This window comes from Poromitra crassiceps (assembly GCF_964638095.1).
Source record: "Poromitra crassiceps genome assembly, contig: HAP1_SCAFFOLD_211, whole genome shotgun sequence".
Taxonomy (NCBI): Eukaryota; Metazoa; Chordata; class Actinopteri; order Beryciformes; family Melamphaidae; genus Poromitra; species Poromitra crassiceps.
Genome location: NW_028152177.1, coordinates 167,708 through 184,864, shown reverse-complemented (window position 1 = coordinate 184,864; position 17,157 = coordinate 167,708). Strand labels below are relative to the sequence as shown.

At 43.3% G+C, this 17,157-nt stretch overlaps 1 protein-coding gene across 1 annotated transcript in view; it reads right to left on the bottom strand.

Moving 5' to 3' along the window:
* The window catches only part of LOC310770741 (PDZ domain-containing protein 2-like), a gene marked incomplete at its 5' end in the record, with an annotated part of 156,795 nt that overhangs the window by 135,067 nt on the left and 4,571 nt on the right, over positions 1 to 17,157 (bottom strand). Inside the window, one exon of the mRNA XM_083663458.1 lies at positions 11,860 to 12,338. Within this exon, the coding sequence (XP_083519584.1) occupies positions 11,860 to 12,338 (479 nt within the window). The remainder of the gene's footprint in view (positions 1 to 11,859; positions 12,339 to 17,157) is intronic.

The window sequence follows — 17,157 nt, the reverse complement described above, 5'->3', positions numbered from 1 at the left end:
AGAAACAAATTATTATTCATACTATTAGTATTTTATATACATAATTTGTCTTTAACCAATACATAAATATTGTCTTTAATCAAATTATTGCCAAAATATATGAAACACCAATGTGGACTATATGAACCAAAAGCCACAAGCTTCAGTACACCTCAGCATACTTCAAATGTTTCCTGACGGGATGCGGCCTGAAATTCATTTACATTTTAGATTTGATTTCAAACATGTTAAAAAAAGAAAAGGAAAAAGATAAACAATAAAAGAAATATAAGTAAGAAAAGAAATATAGGCAATAACATGCCAAACAAGGGTAAACAATTGAATTCACAATAAGCATATACAACAAGAATTCATTCATTCAGTCATTTGATGTTTTGACAATGGTGGTGGAAAACAAAGTCTCAAGCACTCATCCAAAATGTCCAACATCAACCTACAATGTGTCAAATCATTTGTGACTAATTCCTTCTTAAATAACATCCTGCTCTCAGACATGCCAAAACAGCAGTCTGCACTGGCACCAGATAGCAGCGTGAACATATGGCAACATCACATTAAGAACTTCATCTGGCCCAGGAATGCTCCCTATCCCTTTGGCCCAGCTCCTTTGAGTTGTTGAGTTGTTGTTTGAGTTGTTGGCCCAGCTCCTTTGAGTTGTTGAGTTGTTGTTTGAGTTGTTGGCCCAGCTCCTTTGAGTTGTTGTGCTCGATGAGGTGGGTCTTCTCCCTGAGGTATTTGGAGATTAAGCAAGAGCTCCACATGTCCCACCCCAGATAACTGTGCTAATGTCTTCCTGCCAGACACACAGGGGAGGAAAGGCTTTGGCTTTTGTTCCAGAGACCAAGGAGCAAAAGACACAATTCAAAGCAACTGCAGAACTTAAGGGCCAAAATTGCCCCCAAGATTTTTCATTCAATTAATTTTCCATCTCTAACACACACTCAGCACCTGCAAGCTGGTTGCCAGAAGAACACACACACACACACACACACACACACACAAGCTGGTTGCCAGAAGCACACACTCACACAAGCAGCACTGTTGTTCACACTACGCTTTAGCAACCTTATGCACTCATTTATATTTTTTTAAAGTGCCCCCCCCCCCCGCTTTTTTGTAAATGCCCCCATTTTTAGACAGTGGGGGCAGAAGTTGTTCCCAATACAGAAAAGGAGCAACAGCCTCCAAAAGTAGACATTACAATTTGAGGATAGAACAAAAATGACGAGTATATTTATCAAGGCAACATTTAACTGACCTGTATTGAATAGGAATCAGCTTTACTTACTTTGCGAAGTATATTACATCTCCAAAGGAGGTGTGAGTGCAGTGTCAACAGTGTTACGCCAAAACCAAGGCTGATGAGCTTCTGAACTCCATCCACTGATTCAATTAAGCTCTCTATTCAGGATCATTTCTACCCCCGTTACAATGAAAGCCAGTCCTCAAACTCCAGCTCATTTATCCTAAGTCCCTCTGCTGACACCATCTCACATTACAGCTATAAAACAATGTTCTTTTTTTAAAGAGCTTTTAAAGGACAAAGGTTCTTTCAAAGCTAAACATTAAGTCCAGCATGATTTGGTTGTTAGATTTGATTGAGTACTGCACACCACCACATGACTTTTGATGTTGAAAAGAGTGGGGCGAGTCAGAGCAACGATCCCGCTCTCTCTTTCTGTCTCCCTGTTGGAGGGAGGGAGGGCTGCATGTTAAAACAGGTTCAGGTCTCAACCTGTTTCTGAAGGAGCACTCAACACCTCTGACAAAGCCAAATAACAAGAAAACAAGCATGAGGTGCAAGCCTTCTTCAAGGTTAGACTTCACACCATCTGAGATGGACTAAATAAGCTAGACTTCACACCATCTGAGATGGACTAAATAAGATAGACTTCACACCATCTGAGATGGACTAAATAAGATAGACTTCACACCATCTGAGACTTCACACCCTCTGAGATGGACTAAATAAGCTTGGCTGCTTTCACCAAGACATAAGCCACTTTCAGACATGAACTCTGGACTCTGTCCGTTGAATCAGGTCTGGACATTCCCTGTTACCCTTTCAGACAAGAGCCATTGTTGTGTGTTCACACATGAGGACATCCTCCAGTGTAGAGTAGTGATATGATGTAGTGCAGTGATACTTAACTTGCGGCCCATGATAGGGTGCCAAGTGGCTCCCTGGCCATTTTCTAATTCACAATGAAAACTATAAAGTTGGACTGAGCTCCAGCTAAATTCTCAAATATTGCCACCTGCTCACCACCCAGGTACTTATATGTACTAACAAACTTAACTTAACCTATCCTGTGTGCACAAAATTGTTAGACTAAACTCCGGCTGACACCCTAAATACCTACAATCCGCTACAGAAAATTGTATATTATTAATGTTTGTTTATTAACTAGCCCCTGGCCTCCTGTCATTTTGCATAAGTGGCCTCCGGGCAAAGCAAGTTGAGTATCCCTGATGTAGTGTGTTGCAGGAATCGCAGTGTTTATGCGAGACAGAGTTTTCATAGTTTTTTTCAATGTAGACTACATCAGTCCCTAACCCATCACCTACATAACCCTAACCCTACATCAGAGATATATTTCAGAAAGCAATTCTCCACTCCATGAAAAAAACTTTCTATGCATTATTCTGGCGATAGGGTTAGAAAGCGTGGGCTTGCGATGTGCCAAAAAGTGAGCACCTGTTTGCACAACGCCCAAAAGTCGGCTGCCAAATAGTGATCGTGGTCACGTTAAACGCGGGAAAAAGCAATTTTATAAATGGCATTCAAGTCATATCTGACTTGTTTTCAATGTATTTCTCCCCACAAAAGTTATCTCTCAAATATATAGCCTATAAGGCCATGGCCACACTGATCCATCAGAAAATGGACAGAATTATAAAACGGATGGATGATGTTCATTGCATGTACAAGTAAACTACTTGTACAGCAGGTGGCGGTAAGCACCTTGGAGATGTCAGCGACCTGCCTATAAACCAAGAGAAGATGCTGTGCGCTACATTACTTATGTACCACTGAATGACCAGTTTGATGTAACGGTCAGCCAGTTTGAGTCACGCTCTTCCATAAAGCCCACCAGCTTTGATATCTGTTGGCTAGTTGTTGATATTTATAATGGTATTGTGGCTCTAAAATAGCATTTTTAAGCGGTGCCAGCCACTTCTATAAGTGACTCTGTGTGTTTGTAGGCGAGGTTTTGGGAAGACTCACCAGGATTTGGGAGAAACTGTAGGCTCTTTCATACACAGATCGCGGAAAAATAGCCGTTTAGGAGTCCCGTAAAGCCAGCCGCCTCGCCACAGAAATTGCTTTCACACGAGCCAAGCAGCACGGCCACATTACCGTGCTGCTCTGTACTTTCAGGTGAAATCCCCCGCTCCCGCATTGAAAGGCGAGCAGAGGGATTTCCAGCTCCTCCTAGCCCAAATTAATATTTTCATAGGTTAGTGTAGCCTAGGCTACTGTATGATGAACGAATTCAATTCAACAACAGACTTTCCTCCTTCTCCTAGTCCGCTGAGGAGATCTGTATCGGCATTTTCATTGGCTGTTTGCCGATATCATAACTTAATAAAAAAATGCGCTAATTTGCGGCTGCTGCACCTGGAAGAATCCCCTCCTACAGTAGTTCTGTGTCTGGAGCAATGTCCCGCCCACAGCGCTATCTGATTGGTTACACATCAAGCAATAGCCTATCAGAGAGCTCAGAGATGAAATCTTGACACCTCACCTCAGTGCTTTCTGTTCAGCCGCAGCCTGCACTAGACAGGGGGACAGTGCGAGGCTGCCTGAAGCGAGAGCAGCGGACTAGTTGGCTGTTGTAACTGTAACACTCACACTGTGTTAAGGTAAAGCAGCAGATATTGTCATGCCAAAGTTGTAATAAAGTTAATATACATAATAATTACCTACGCTGACATTGCAAAAACACCACGATCTTATGAGCGATTCGTATGAAGCGCTGCCTCGCACAGTGTGGTGTGTGGAGATAGGTCTGTCTATCAGTCTACTTTTTTTACTTTCACTCGTCACTTTCTTGATACATGAGGTGATTTCCCCTGTAATTTTTTTATGAATGAGCTGACCATTCGCACCTTTTCCGGCTCGCTGCGACGACCTTTCAAGTGGAGGCGGGTTGTCCGCCAATACGGCGATGTGACAACCTTTGGTGCCGGGACAAAAGGCGTACAAGAATTACCCACCAACGCGCGTTCATGCCTTTCACATCGGAGCCGCGAATCCTAATTTCCGCGCATTTTTCGGCTTTCATGGCCGGTGTGAAAGACCCTTGTGTGTGTGTGTGTGTGTGTGTGTGTGTGTGTGTGTGTGTGTGTGTGAAACTGTGTGTGTGTGTGTGTGTGTGTGTGTGTGTGTGTGTGTGTGTGTGTGTGTGTGTGTGTGAGAGTGAGAGAGAGAGAGAGAGAGACAAGACATGATACAATGACATTATGAGTGCTACTCCTCATCAGTGCAGTTAAGAGACAGGGAGATAAATTAACCATAACAACAATATCACAGAAAATAGGTAAAAATATAAAATAAGTCAATAGAAAATAAGTAAAATAAGTATATACAAATACAATATACAAAATATACAGTATACAATGAATTAACAAATTATGTTATGACTTTTCATTGTATGCCATCTCTTTTTCACTTTGAATTGCATTACATATATGAAAACATGCTATATAAATAAAAACTGCAGTATGCATTAGTCAGCCTACCTGAAGCTGTGATGGTGACAGTGCTGTCATTGTTCTGCCTGGAGCTCAGAGTTAATCTGCTGTAATCCGCTGTTAGAATCCCCTGAGTCCATCCTTCTTTAATCCCTCAGAGCAGCAGCGGAGAGGAGAGCCCGTATGGACTCTGTGGACAGTCTAGGGCTGCAACTAACCTTTATTTCCACTGTCGATTATTTTCTCGACTAATCTATTAGTTGTTTGCTCTATACCAGTGATTCCCAAACTGTGGGCTTTGGCCCACTAGTGGGCCGTGGAGGTACTGCAGGTGGGCAGTGAGCGGTCAATCAAATGGCTGTAGCAGGGCCAGTTTTAAAGCTACAGTGGAGATCCTGTTATCAGAAGAAACTAGAAGACCTAAGGGACCCATTGGCAAGCATAGCATATTATGCTAGCTTGTCGGCAAGGGGACTAAATAACGCTCCAAACCTAGGTTGAATTTGGGCGAGGGAAAACTATTTCAAAGGGGCCCCTTGACCTCTCAGCTCAATTTATTTGAATGAAAAGTGGTTCAATGGGTACCACAAGTCTCCCCTTTACAGATAAGTTAGCATTTTTCACAGCTTAGCATTACGGTAATAGCTTGTGGATTGATTTCTTCTGTTGTTGCTCATCACATTTTGTCTCAACAAATGTGTTATGCATGCAAATACTTCTGATGAGTAAGGGGGGAGAAAATGTTGGCAATCTGCTTTTGAGTAATTTGCTGAAATGTTTTTGTGGATGGATTATCAATTTCCTTTATGTCCAAGTTTAGCAAGTTCACATGTTCACATGCTCTGTTAATGAAATAAAAAATATATCATATAAAAAAATATAGGGTTAGGGTTAAGGCCCCTACACATGATCTGTGCCCGGCTGTGGGGGACAGCGTTTCTGCTCCACTAGGTGGCAGCACTAACCTTGGTGACGCACAGCTCGATTTTGACACTTTTGCCCAGAGTTCAAAATATCTCAACGCTGACCTACGTGTCACTGACCTTTCATGAGCGCAACCAATCAGAGGAGGAAAAGAAGATAGCCGGTGCTCGCGCAGTTGCTGCTTGCACTAAATGCAATATTCAGCTCTACTAGATGCCAGAAAACCACTATTATACATTTAGCGAGTGAGGAGAGTAATATTGTTTTGAGCAGTGAAGGAAGCCGCACCAATCCAATAAATATAATGAATAGGCTAATAGTTTGGTTGATGATTACATTTTATGCAAGAATAGGAGAGTTAAACAGACCAGTTTCCTTAAAGACCCCCTAAAGCCATATTTTAACATATATAAATACTCTACTTTGAATAATAATTTGTCTGATGATTTCCCCCACAAAAAATGGTTAAAATATCTTGTTCGTTCAGCCACGGCTATCGCTAAAATGAAATGAAAGACCACCTGTGAGGCAGTCAAGTTGTTATATCTCAACAAATTGACCATGGGTTGTACTGCACGACCACCTTGTATTTTTGGGCTTATGGTAAATGGTAAATGGCCTGCATTTATATAGCGCTTTTATCCAAAGCGCTTTACAGTCAGTTGGTACATTCACCCATTCACACACCGATGGCGGCAGGTTACCACGCAGGGTGCTGGCACACCATCAGGAGCAATTTGGGGTTCAGTATCTTGCCCAAGGACACTTCGACATGCGGACTGGAGGAGGCGGGAATCGAACCACCGACCTCTTTTATCCAAGGCGATTAGTGGACGACCCGCTCTACCTCCTGAGCTACAGCCGCCCCTGGCTTACTTTAATTTAAATTCATTTTGTTTGTTTGTTTTACAACTGGAAGCACATAGCCCTATTTCTTCACAGCACACCTGTTCAATCAGACTCTGGCCTGACAAAGGTAGCCTGGTAAACCGCCCGTCACGTGAACTCACATTTCATTTGGTTCTCCGTGACGGTCTGGACCCGCACAGGCAGTTAAGATGATTGGTCGAGCCATGCCGGCCCGACGAATCAGCGGCGGCCGTAGGCGGGCTTAGGCTCGTCTGGGCAAGTAGTGGGTACATGGTCTTTGTAGTTCTTTTCACTCGTCAACATGGCTGCCGCCGCGGAAGTGACAGGCAGTCTGAATGAAATTGAATGTAACGTTCCCAATTCTATGTATTAAATTCTAAAAAACGACCCTCAACATTTGGGAAGGCTAAGCCACACAACTAGTTTGTTATAATCTAACTAAATGCTTCGAAGGTGACTTTACGACCGTGAGGACTCAATCAATGAATACCACGGAGATCATCCACAGGCACCTTCGGCGATCTGATTGGTTGAAGTTAACACCCACCAGCGGTGATAGACAGATGGGTCATCCAATCACCTGCCAAGTAGCTTGGAAAAAGTGCCCGCCTCCGTCAGCGGGTCTGGTGACTTCATTCCCAGATCGACTGGTTTAGTGAAACCTATGTGGAGGTATACCGTCCATCTGGCAGCGTCAGGTTATGACAAAGGCCATTTGGCTGAAATGCAGACTTACAGCAGAAATACAGACTTTTGTCTGTAACGGAGCCCACAGCATAAGAATTTCACACATGCATACTTGTACTACCGAGTGACAATAAAAATCTTGAATCTTGAATCAACAGTTTTCTTTCCTTCCTTCCTTAAACTATCTCCCTTCCTAAACTTGTGTGCATTGGTAAAGAGACCATGCTATTACAAGCCCCTTTTTTGTCAATTGTCCCCCCTCCAAGAGCACCTTGCATACAAAGGTAAATGTACGTACAGTATGTACAGAGCACGCACGCACACACACACACACACACACACACACACACACACACAGTGGTAGGGTTAGGGTACAATATGTACAGAGCACGCCAGCTGAGTGACTCTTTTACCACACAGAAGAAACATGACTTTCATTCAGTTATTCCATACTTTAGCCAGGCAGCACTTACTTGGCATTCCACACATTCCAAGGCCAGATAGTGGGGGTTGGAGGAGGTAGTGGGGGTTGGAGGAGGTAGTGGGGGTTGGAGGAGGTAGTGGGGGTTAGAGGAGGTAGTGGGGGTTGGAGGAGGTAGTGGGGGTTGGAGGAGGTAGGGGGGTTAGAGGAGGTAGTGGGGGTTGGAGGAGGTAGTTGGGGTTGGAGGAGGTAGTGGGGGTTGGAGGAGGTAGTGGGAGGTTGGAGGAGGTAGTGGGGGTTGGAGGAGGTAGTGGGGGTTAGAGGAGGTAGTGGGGGTTGGAGGAGAACAGGTAGTGGGGGTTGGAGGAGGTAGTGGGGGTTGGAGGAGAACAGGTAGTGGGGGTTGGAGGAGAAGCGTTCATAACTCCCATCCAAAAGAGTCAAGTGGGGGAAATGCCGCACATGAGAGCACATTTTGCACAAAATGAAACCAATGATCATCAGGGAGGTGAGGAATTGAATGTTGTAAATTAATTCAAATACTTAGGTGTTATGTTAGACTCCACACTCTTGTTCAGGAGTCATGTCAAAATGATCTCGAAAACGATTAAATTTAATTCATGTAATTTTAGACAAATAAGGTGTTCCTTATCTAATAGTGCTGCTCTGATGTTCCTGCATTCCATGATACTCTCACATATGAGCTACTGCTTAACCAGTTGGTCTATGACAGGCTCAACAATTCTTAAACCAATCGAATCACTTTACAAAAAAGCATTAAAAATCCTAGATAAAAAACCCTTCACCTATCATCACTGCAATATTCTAACCAAATTCAACATGCTAAGCTTTGACAACTTCAGGAAATTCACCTCTGCCTGCTTGATATACAAAGTCCTGCATGGCCTAGCGTCTCCACCTCTTTTAACCTTGATTAAATATAGATCTACTGCCAATCCGACCCGGCTAACTAGAGCCATCACCAACAGGGATTGTGAAGTTCCGCTCAGAAGAACCCTGTTTGGTCAAAACGTGCTATCCTTTAAAGCAGTGATCCTCACTATTTCTTCGATGAGAGCAGCACTGGCAGGACAAAGTCAATAGGAGAGCCACTTTTACCGCAAAACACCAAAAGCCACCCCAACCAAGCACATCTGCCTACCATTTTTTTGTTTGATTGTTTTCCACACACACACACACACACACACACACACACACACACAGAAAATCTTTCAGGCCTGGAGGGATTTCGAAACGTACCCCGACCGCAACGGTGGGGGCCATCGCTGGCGACGCTGAAGTTTTATCTAACCTGTTCACATCTATGTTCGCAATGGCATCCCTAGTATCATCATACTATTATGGGATGCGATGTGAACAGTTGTATTATGGGATGTGCGTTTCCCAGGCAACGACACACGTTGACACGTTTTGGAACAGTGCTGCACGCTGGCACAATACTCCTAAAAGCAAAATGCTTATTGTTTTGAATGATTTGGCACCTTCTATTACTGTCAACACCAGTATTGTTGTATTGTAATAATATGCCATAAAGGTTTATTGACATTTTGGGGAGAGCAGGGGGGATGAAATCTTAAAAAAAAAAAAAAAAAATTTAGAGCCGCCAACTAAAGCTTCGAGAGCCACGCAATGAGGAGCTAGGCTTTAAAGGAAGCGCTGTATGGAACAGCCTACCTCCCTCTATAAGGGGTAGCTCCAGCTTGGCCACCTTCAAGGGCCATCTGAAGGCGTGGCTGAGAATTAACCAGTCTTGTGACCATGTGTGATTGTGCAGGATGCTCACACATGTACTAACTTTTACATTAATCATTTATTTTTCCTTTTCTCTCTTTTACTAATTGTACTATTACTGATATGTAATGTATATGCAATGTGTATCATCACACTGTTGAGATGACTGGAGGTTTCCCAGGTCATTTTTCTTATTGCATTTATACTATACAATGGCGTTCGTCCTTTCGCTAAGAAGTAGCAGCATTATGAGCAAAGGCTTGTTGGCATGTTGTCTCCTTACTGTACTGATCAGTGAGACAGCCCCTTACACCAGGCAGCATGTTGGACTGAGAGACAGAGACAGTGGACCATAGTCTTTTAGTGGCATCTGCTGGGCGGAAGTTGAAGAACACATTAGGATCTAATTCAACATCCATTCTCCTGTGTGATATTTTTTAAACCATTGAGAGGTCTGAGATTTGCTGCAGGGTATTGTGCATCATTTCATCAATTCCCATAAATCTAGTGCTTAAAATCCAACCAATGTTTGCACCGCTGTAGAACACCGCCAATGCAGACGACTGGCCAGATGCGCTGCATCAATGGACCGAGTCCGACTTCCGCTGGAGTGTTGCATCGGCCCTCACGGTTTCTCCCGTGTCGGGGGTTGGCTATATTCTTTGGTTGCTAGTAGGGATGGCGAAAATGAAAAAACTAAATTGACCACAACCAACCCGCATTAACCGATCATTAATCGGTTAACCAAGAACATTAAAATGCGCTATTTGACTGTCTGTGACCGTCTGAAATGGGAATCTTTTTTTATGTTAATTTTTGCTTGCACGTTACAAATATACATACTTCAGCATGCGCTGGGAGGCGTCAGCAGTGATGTTAACTGGGGTCGTAAGGTGTTTCGGGTCTGTTCAACATCATACACCCTCGCCCAGTAGACCCAGCCGAGGCCGATTAAGCCCCCGACCCGCATCCCAGAAGCAGCCGCTCACGGATCAGCCTTCCTACTCTGTCTGCAACGTTGCCCGCGGAAGGGTCGATCACGCCCAATCCACTGCAATAGAGTCAGTGCTACACCGCAGCATTGCAAGACCCTTCGGTGCATGGAGGCAAGTATGCTGACACAACCACAGTAAATTCTTCACTTTCCTGAGAGTGATTTACATACTTAAAGTCGAACTGAACCTGTTCGTCACGTGCATAATGCGTCCGTTTCAGACTGAAAACATAGTTTGTCTAAGATGACAGGTTGAGAGGCGGGTCATAGTATCATGTCGATGATTTTATTTGACAATTCTGGGGACTGGATTGGGCTTTGGCCAATCCTGGCGTGTTCCGCCTCCAAATCGAGTGGGATTCAGTGTGTTGTGGCGCTCCCCTCGGGAAGACCCTTTTGACGGGAGGTTAGTGGCTGAGTGGAGCTCAGCGACCCGCAGGCAGCCAGCTGCCTTCGTGTTGCTGAGCGGAGAGTGCAGCACGTCGGCCTAGAATCTCCGAAGTGCGACCCCTAACAACCAAGCTCTCGGATGCGCACGCCATTATCGCTACGATATCCCTGGAATGCGCGTTTTAACGAGCCAGTTACATTTCTTTGCATTCTCAGAGATTATAGTTTTTGTTTTTTGTTCATGTTTCTAACAATTGGCCAAGTTAGTAGTTAGTTTATGGGATAGGAATTCTGCCAGATGACAGGCACTAGGCGCCATTTTCTACTTCATTTGGAAGAGAAAATTATCCAGAAATGAAGATTTGATTGACAGCTGCATGTCGTGATATGATTGGTTGAAATGGGGTAGAAATTTGATAGTACTAGGTGACGTCAGCAAACTGTACATTACTGTTATCAATGAAATCTTGAAAAATGAACTTTTGATGTGAAAAAGTGTGAAAAACTAAAGAAATTACCGGTAGATTGTTGTGATTTTGTTTGCATACATTATTAAATACCGTAGGTGCACTGCATACCCAGGTATTTGAACTAAAATAAAATAAAAGTCATTTTTGGGTTCAGCTCGACTTTAAGAGTAAATCCACTCAGAGTTTGAGCACAGAAGTCTCAAATTTGAGTTTGCTTAAAACCTTAGCTTGAGAGTGTGCTATTATCTTTGTTTGTGTCTAGCATTGAGTTATTACAGTATGTATTCACCTTATGTAGCCGCACCCATTTGACCCAGCTGTAAGGTCTGAACATAAGGTGTATACTGTGTTCATTTGTCAAACTTCTGTAACACTTATTTTCAAAATACTGGGGGGGGGGGGGGGGTGAATATTATGAATAAAGGACTGAGAGGTTGATGTGCTCTACACTTCCTTGTTCTCTCTCCCTTTGCAGCAACAAATAAGACAATCTTACCTGTAGCGATAATATACAGTGAGTGGTGGAATGAGGGTCGGCAGCAGGGCAGACTGGCAAAACTGTCTGTTTATCTAACTGTTTACCAAAAAAAAGGGGGGGTAGGCTATTCGGGAAATATTGCAATATTTTTCAGTTACACCAGAAGTGATCCTACCTGGCTCCGCTGACGTCCACTCCAACCATCAGCTGTCCATTGAGGGACAGGAGTTCGTCTCGGAGTTTGATGGCTCCACAGCAGGCGGCCGGGCTCCTCTTCCTCACCTCCGTCACCCAGAGGCAGCCCACCTCCAGGACGGGCCCCGTAGGTCTCCTCCTCCTCCGGCTGCCCTTTGGCCTTCCCTCTGGGTCCCCAAAGATCGGGATGTTCCCAAAGCTCAGGCCAAACTCAGCCACGTCCCCTCCAGACTTATGAAGGCAAACAGCACAGACTTCCACCTCTACAGCCTCCCCGGATGAGGGGGCTCTGTCAGCCTCCCTGGAGGAGGGGGGTTTGTCAGCCTGGGTGAAGTTGAGCTGGATGTACTCCACCAGCTTGTGGATGGCAGCCAGGCAGAGGACCATGTCCCCCCCAGTAACACTGCTGGAAATGCTGCTGCTGCAGACACTATCAGGCTCCCCATGCTGAGAGGACTCCTGGAGGAGGGAGAAGAAGAGCAGCCACATGCTAGATGAAATGTGATGACATTGTTTCATGCATTAGTAGGACTGGATTCCTGCTAGTTTGCTTAGCACACTGGTGTACTCACCACATTATGAAATAATAAGTAAGGGTTAATGCACGACGAGGTGTCCATTATCACTTTTTAAGGGACGACGCGAGAGGCGTGAACCGGTCCGAGGCGCCAGCCGAGGAGCGGTTTGTATGTAAACATACTTGGCCAATAAAGCTGATTCTGATTCTTCTTGTCTTACTATCGGGAATATGGCAAATAGGTGAATCTCCCAAAATGTTGGCGTGCTCCTTTACATCCCCTCCATGCGTTTCTGAGTCATATTGTAAACGTATTGTAACATATTGTAACGTTATCAATAATCAATAATCAACTCAAGGCGGATTCCATTTCTGCACTTAATTTCCAAGACGTACAGCTGCTGATGGCTTGGCCGCAGTCACGCCAAATCCTACGCCAATCCTGCAAAACCCCGCTAGCTCTCTCTCCTTAGCTTCACACCACCGCCCTCTTCTCCTGCTCCACAACAACTCCCTTCAGTTCCTCTGCCCTCTCCCATTCAATCCCCGGAGGAATACAACACGTGACTAGCACTACGCAGAGAGACGTTCAAGACTATACAGTCTTAAATCTTAATGTCTTAATCAGTCTTAATGTATGGATAAATAAACCCCACACAAACCAGCCCTCTACAATATTATTTGACAAACAACTTAATCTTCTGCTGAAGTTCAAAATGTTAAAGGTGCTGGAAGCGGTATTAAAATAAAATAAAATAAAAATACCGCATCAGATGTACAGATGTTTGGTGTTTCAGGAGTAACCAACATCGCCATTTGCAACATTTTGTGTTGCAAAGAGCTTTCTTCTGTGCTGCACTTTCTTGCTGAAACTTTGTTTGTAAGTTTTATATGTCTTGTTTTTTCTCTCTGTTAGTTTGAAGTGTGTAGATATTCCTAACCAGTGATACTTGACCTGTTTAAAACCTGTTCATTGCTCACAGCCTGGCCTGAGGTGGCCAGCCACTGTGGTTAGACGCTGATTGCTGGAAGGTGTGGCCTGACTCCCTGTTGAACCAGTATTTCTCAGCATAGTCAGTCTAGAGCGGCAGCTCTAGCAGCAGCCTCTGGGCATGAAGACTCTGGGCACAAAGGGAGTCTATCTGTGGGAGTCCATCGAGGGTAGGCCAGAGAATAGAGTTTTTGTTACTTCTCTTTGTCTAACTACTTGCTCATCTACCTAACTATGTGGCTTTTCCTCATCCCTGTAACCTCAGCCCAAATCTGGGCGATTTCAACATCCAGACCAAGGTAACCTTGCAATCTCTGCCTTTCCTTAACTTCTTCTCATCCTTCGACCTCTACCTCTCTCCAACTTCACTGTCTGTGACTCCTCTTCCTCACTGTGACTCATCCGACCACCACTTTATAACATTCTCCCTTCCCACCTCCTCCTCTCTCCTCCAAACCATCTCACCTGACCTATCTCCCTTCCTCACTACTCTCAACTCCTTTCTGTCCTCAGGTCTTGTTTTGGCTACTCTAAAGACTGCTAGAGTCAAGCCTCTGCTTAAGAAACCCTCCCTTGACCCTACTGCTATTCAGAACTACAGACCTGTCTCTCTTCTCTCATTCCTTTCCACACACAAAAAAACTTTACCACTCTATTCCTTCAAAGGGTCAGAGAGTGGAGGTTGTCCAGGAGTTTAAATACCTGGGTATTATTTTAGATAGCAACCTCTCGTTCAAAAAGCAGATAAAGAAAACTGCAGGGACTGTCAAACGTAATCTTCGGCAATTTAGATTAATTCGATGTCAGCTGAACACAGATGTGGCGAAACTGTATCTTCATTCTTTCATTTTATCACATCTGTCTTACTGTGCCACTACTTGGTCCCAGGCCAATAAAACAACAACGCAGCCACTCTTTACTCTATTCAAGCAAGCGCTGAAGGTCCTGGATAAAAAACCTAACAGTTATCATCATTGTGACATTATCAAGAAATATAACTTTCTAACACTTGAGAATTTTCTGTTGATGGCAAATGTCTGTTCCATGGTCTTGCCCCCCCCCCCCCCCCCCCCCCGCCTTTCAACAAATTATTGACAAATCGCAACACCAGTGTGAGAACTACAAGAGCCTCCACTAGAGGGGACTGTTGCGTGCCTTTTAGATTGACTAAATTCAGTCAATCTGCTTTCACAGTCAAAGCGGGCGGCTGTGGAACACCCTGCCAGCAGTAATTAAAGGCTGCAGTACTCTCAGAGGTTTTAAATCCTCTATTAAGAAGTGGCTGAGAGAGGGTCAGTCTTGCGGCCACCTATAGTAGAGCCATATGAATTCTGTGTTTTGCTTTTTACGCTCATTTTACCATCAGAAATAGTGTCTAATATGTGGGGATGAATAAATGTCCACAATTTAATAAGATATAACAATCAATTTACACACAGTGTAATAGTGCACAATTTTTAACAAGTGATTCAAGTCAGAAATACAGTAGATGACTGTACAAAACATTCTATATCATTTTTATGTTTGTAAAGTGCTTTTAAGCTTCTCATTGTGTCTCAACAACTGTAAACAAAACATTCACTTCAAACATAAGAAGATGGTTCAAATACTATTTTATTTTGAAAGTTATAACAGGAAGTGGTGGTGTTTATCTTTGCTAACTTGAATGAGTCAACGTGAGTTGAAAACGGCAAGTGTCAACTGAATAAGAATACACAGCCACAATTGAAACTTTTCCAGCTTGTCCATCATGTGCAAAAGTGGATATTTTTCATCTTTCATTCCCTGTTGACATCACTACAGTCGGAAGGCTTTGACTAGGAAGGCAAGTAACATCAACACTGAAAACTGTGTCTACAAAGTATTGAGCTAACGTGATCAAGACAGTCTGCAAGTAGTTAACGTTATGCTAACGTTTTAAACGAACAACATAACAGAATTGAATAGAATAGTGAGAAGGTCTAACGATGCAGAATCATTCACAGCTGACATCTAACGTTAACGTTATAGGCTACTTCACCGCTATTGCTGGAATGCTTGGAATGCACTTGTTAATGCACTCGTTAACTATAGTTACGTTACTGCAGAGTGACAGAGTCCACTGTATAGCTGCGTGTGAGGGAGAGAGTGTGTGAGACGTCACCTTATTAACATTATATATTGAATTTCAGCCCAATTATGGCAAATTCTGCAGTATTCCACGTTTTACAGTGGATTCCATTTTTATTGGTCAATTCCGTGATTCCGTCCGCGATTCTGTTAACACGGATTTCATATGGCTCTACCTATAGTCATTGGTGTGGTCTCATATACTATTTCTTTCTGTGCTATGACATTATTTATTTTTTACCACTACCTCATTTGCCAATGTGTGATTTTAGTGGATTGCTATCTACCTCTATGTGTTATATTTTACTGTTATGCGCATTGTATATGTATTATCTTGCTAATAGTAAGTATCATTTTTTGTCATGTATCTTGATTGTTTAGACATTAGGATTTTTTTTTAATTGCTGTATTTGATATGTACTGTGTGCGCACAGGACTCTGTGTGCCCAGGGACTACAGATGCAAATTAGCTTTTAGCTATCTCTGGTGCCATATATTTATTGTGTACTGTCCCTGCTTAAATAAACAATAAAGATAAAGATAAAGGTTGTAGCTGTCATAGATTATGTTGCATAGTTGATTTCTCTATTGTTGACAAAATGTGTTACTGTAAGTTGCTGTGGATAAAAGTGTCTGCCAAATGACGTAATGTAATGTAACGTAATGTAATTTGCCGCGGTGCACCACGACGGTATAAAAAATCTAGGCTGCAGTAATACATGGAGAGGATAGGTGGCAGCAGAGTACTTGAATCCTTTTAGGACGATACACTCTGTGAGCACAATGGCAAAGTGGCGCTGTCCATTTTTCGGTTCATTGACTCCACAGGAAGCAATATTTTTTTTCGGATGATGGCGAAGGCTGGAAGCACCCTCTCTGCCTGTGATTGGCCTAGCGTCAAACGGTCATCCAATCACATTCGCTTGGCTATCCTGCGTCTCTTTCTACTGTCTGTGGTCAGACAGACAGCAGTTTTGCTTGGTAGCATATAGGCATGGGTCGATTTCCGGTTTTACCGGTTCGGTTCGGTATACGAGCCCAAACCGGTTTGATCACGTGCAAACCGGAAAAACCTTAAAGTCCCTGGAAACCAAAATCCACAAAAACGTTCTAACTATGTTATTTAGGGTCTTATGTTAGTAATTTTGTGCCTCCGAAATTATTATAAATTACTTTCAACCCAAAGCCTTAAAATCGACACTTTTCTACAAGATTCTACAAAGTACTTCCTCATTGAAGACAGCAGTGCGCGAGGTGCTAAAACGCAGGAGCTTATGACGTCATAAGCTCTATATAACCTTTGTACACGCGCGCAATCCGCACCCACCCTCCTTTTTTTATTTTTTTATTTTTTTTATTAACAATATAGATGTACAAAATATGTCAGACAGACAATCACACATCACCATACTTAACACATTGAGTGCCACAGCGCTTCAGTAAAATTGTCTGGAGCCTGTGCCAGATTCACTTCCATTCAGTTGAAAACAGCTATAGAATTTTTTCTATTAGGGCTATATTGACAGGGCTGGACTCTAATGAAACATTGGACACTCCTGCTTCTTCCAAAGAAGAAATTTTGTTTCTAGACAGTTCCATTATGAAATGACAGCCTCTGAAAGAAGAGCACTTTCAAGGGTTTTCTGCTTTTTTTTTTTACT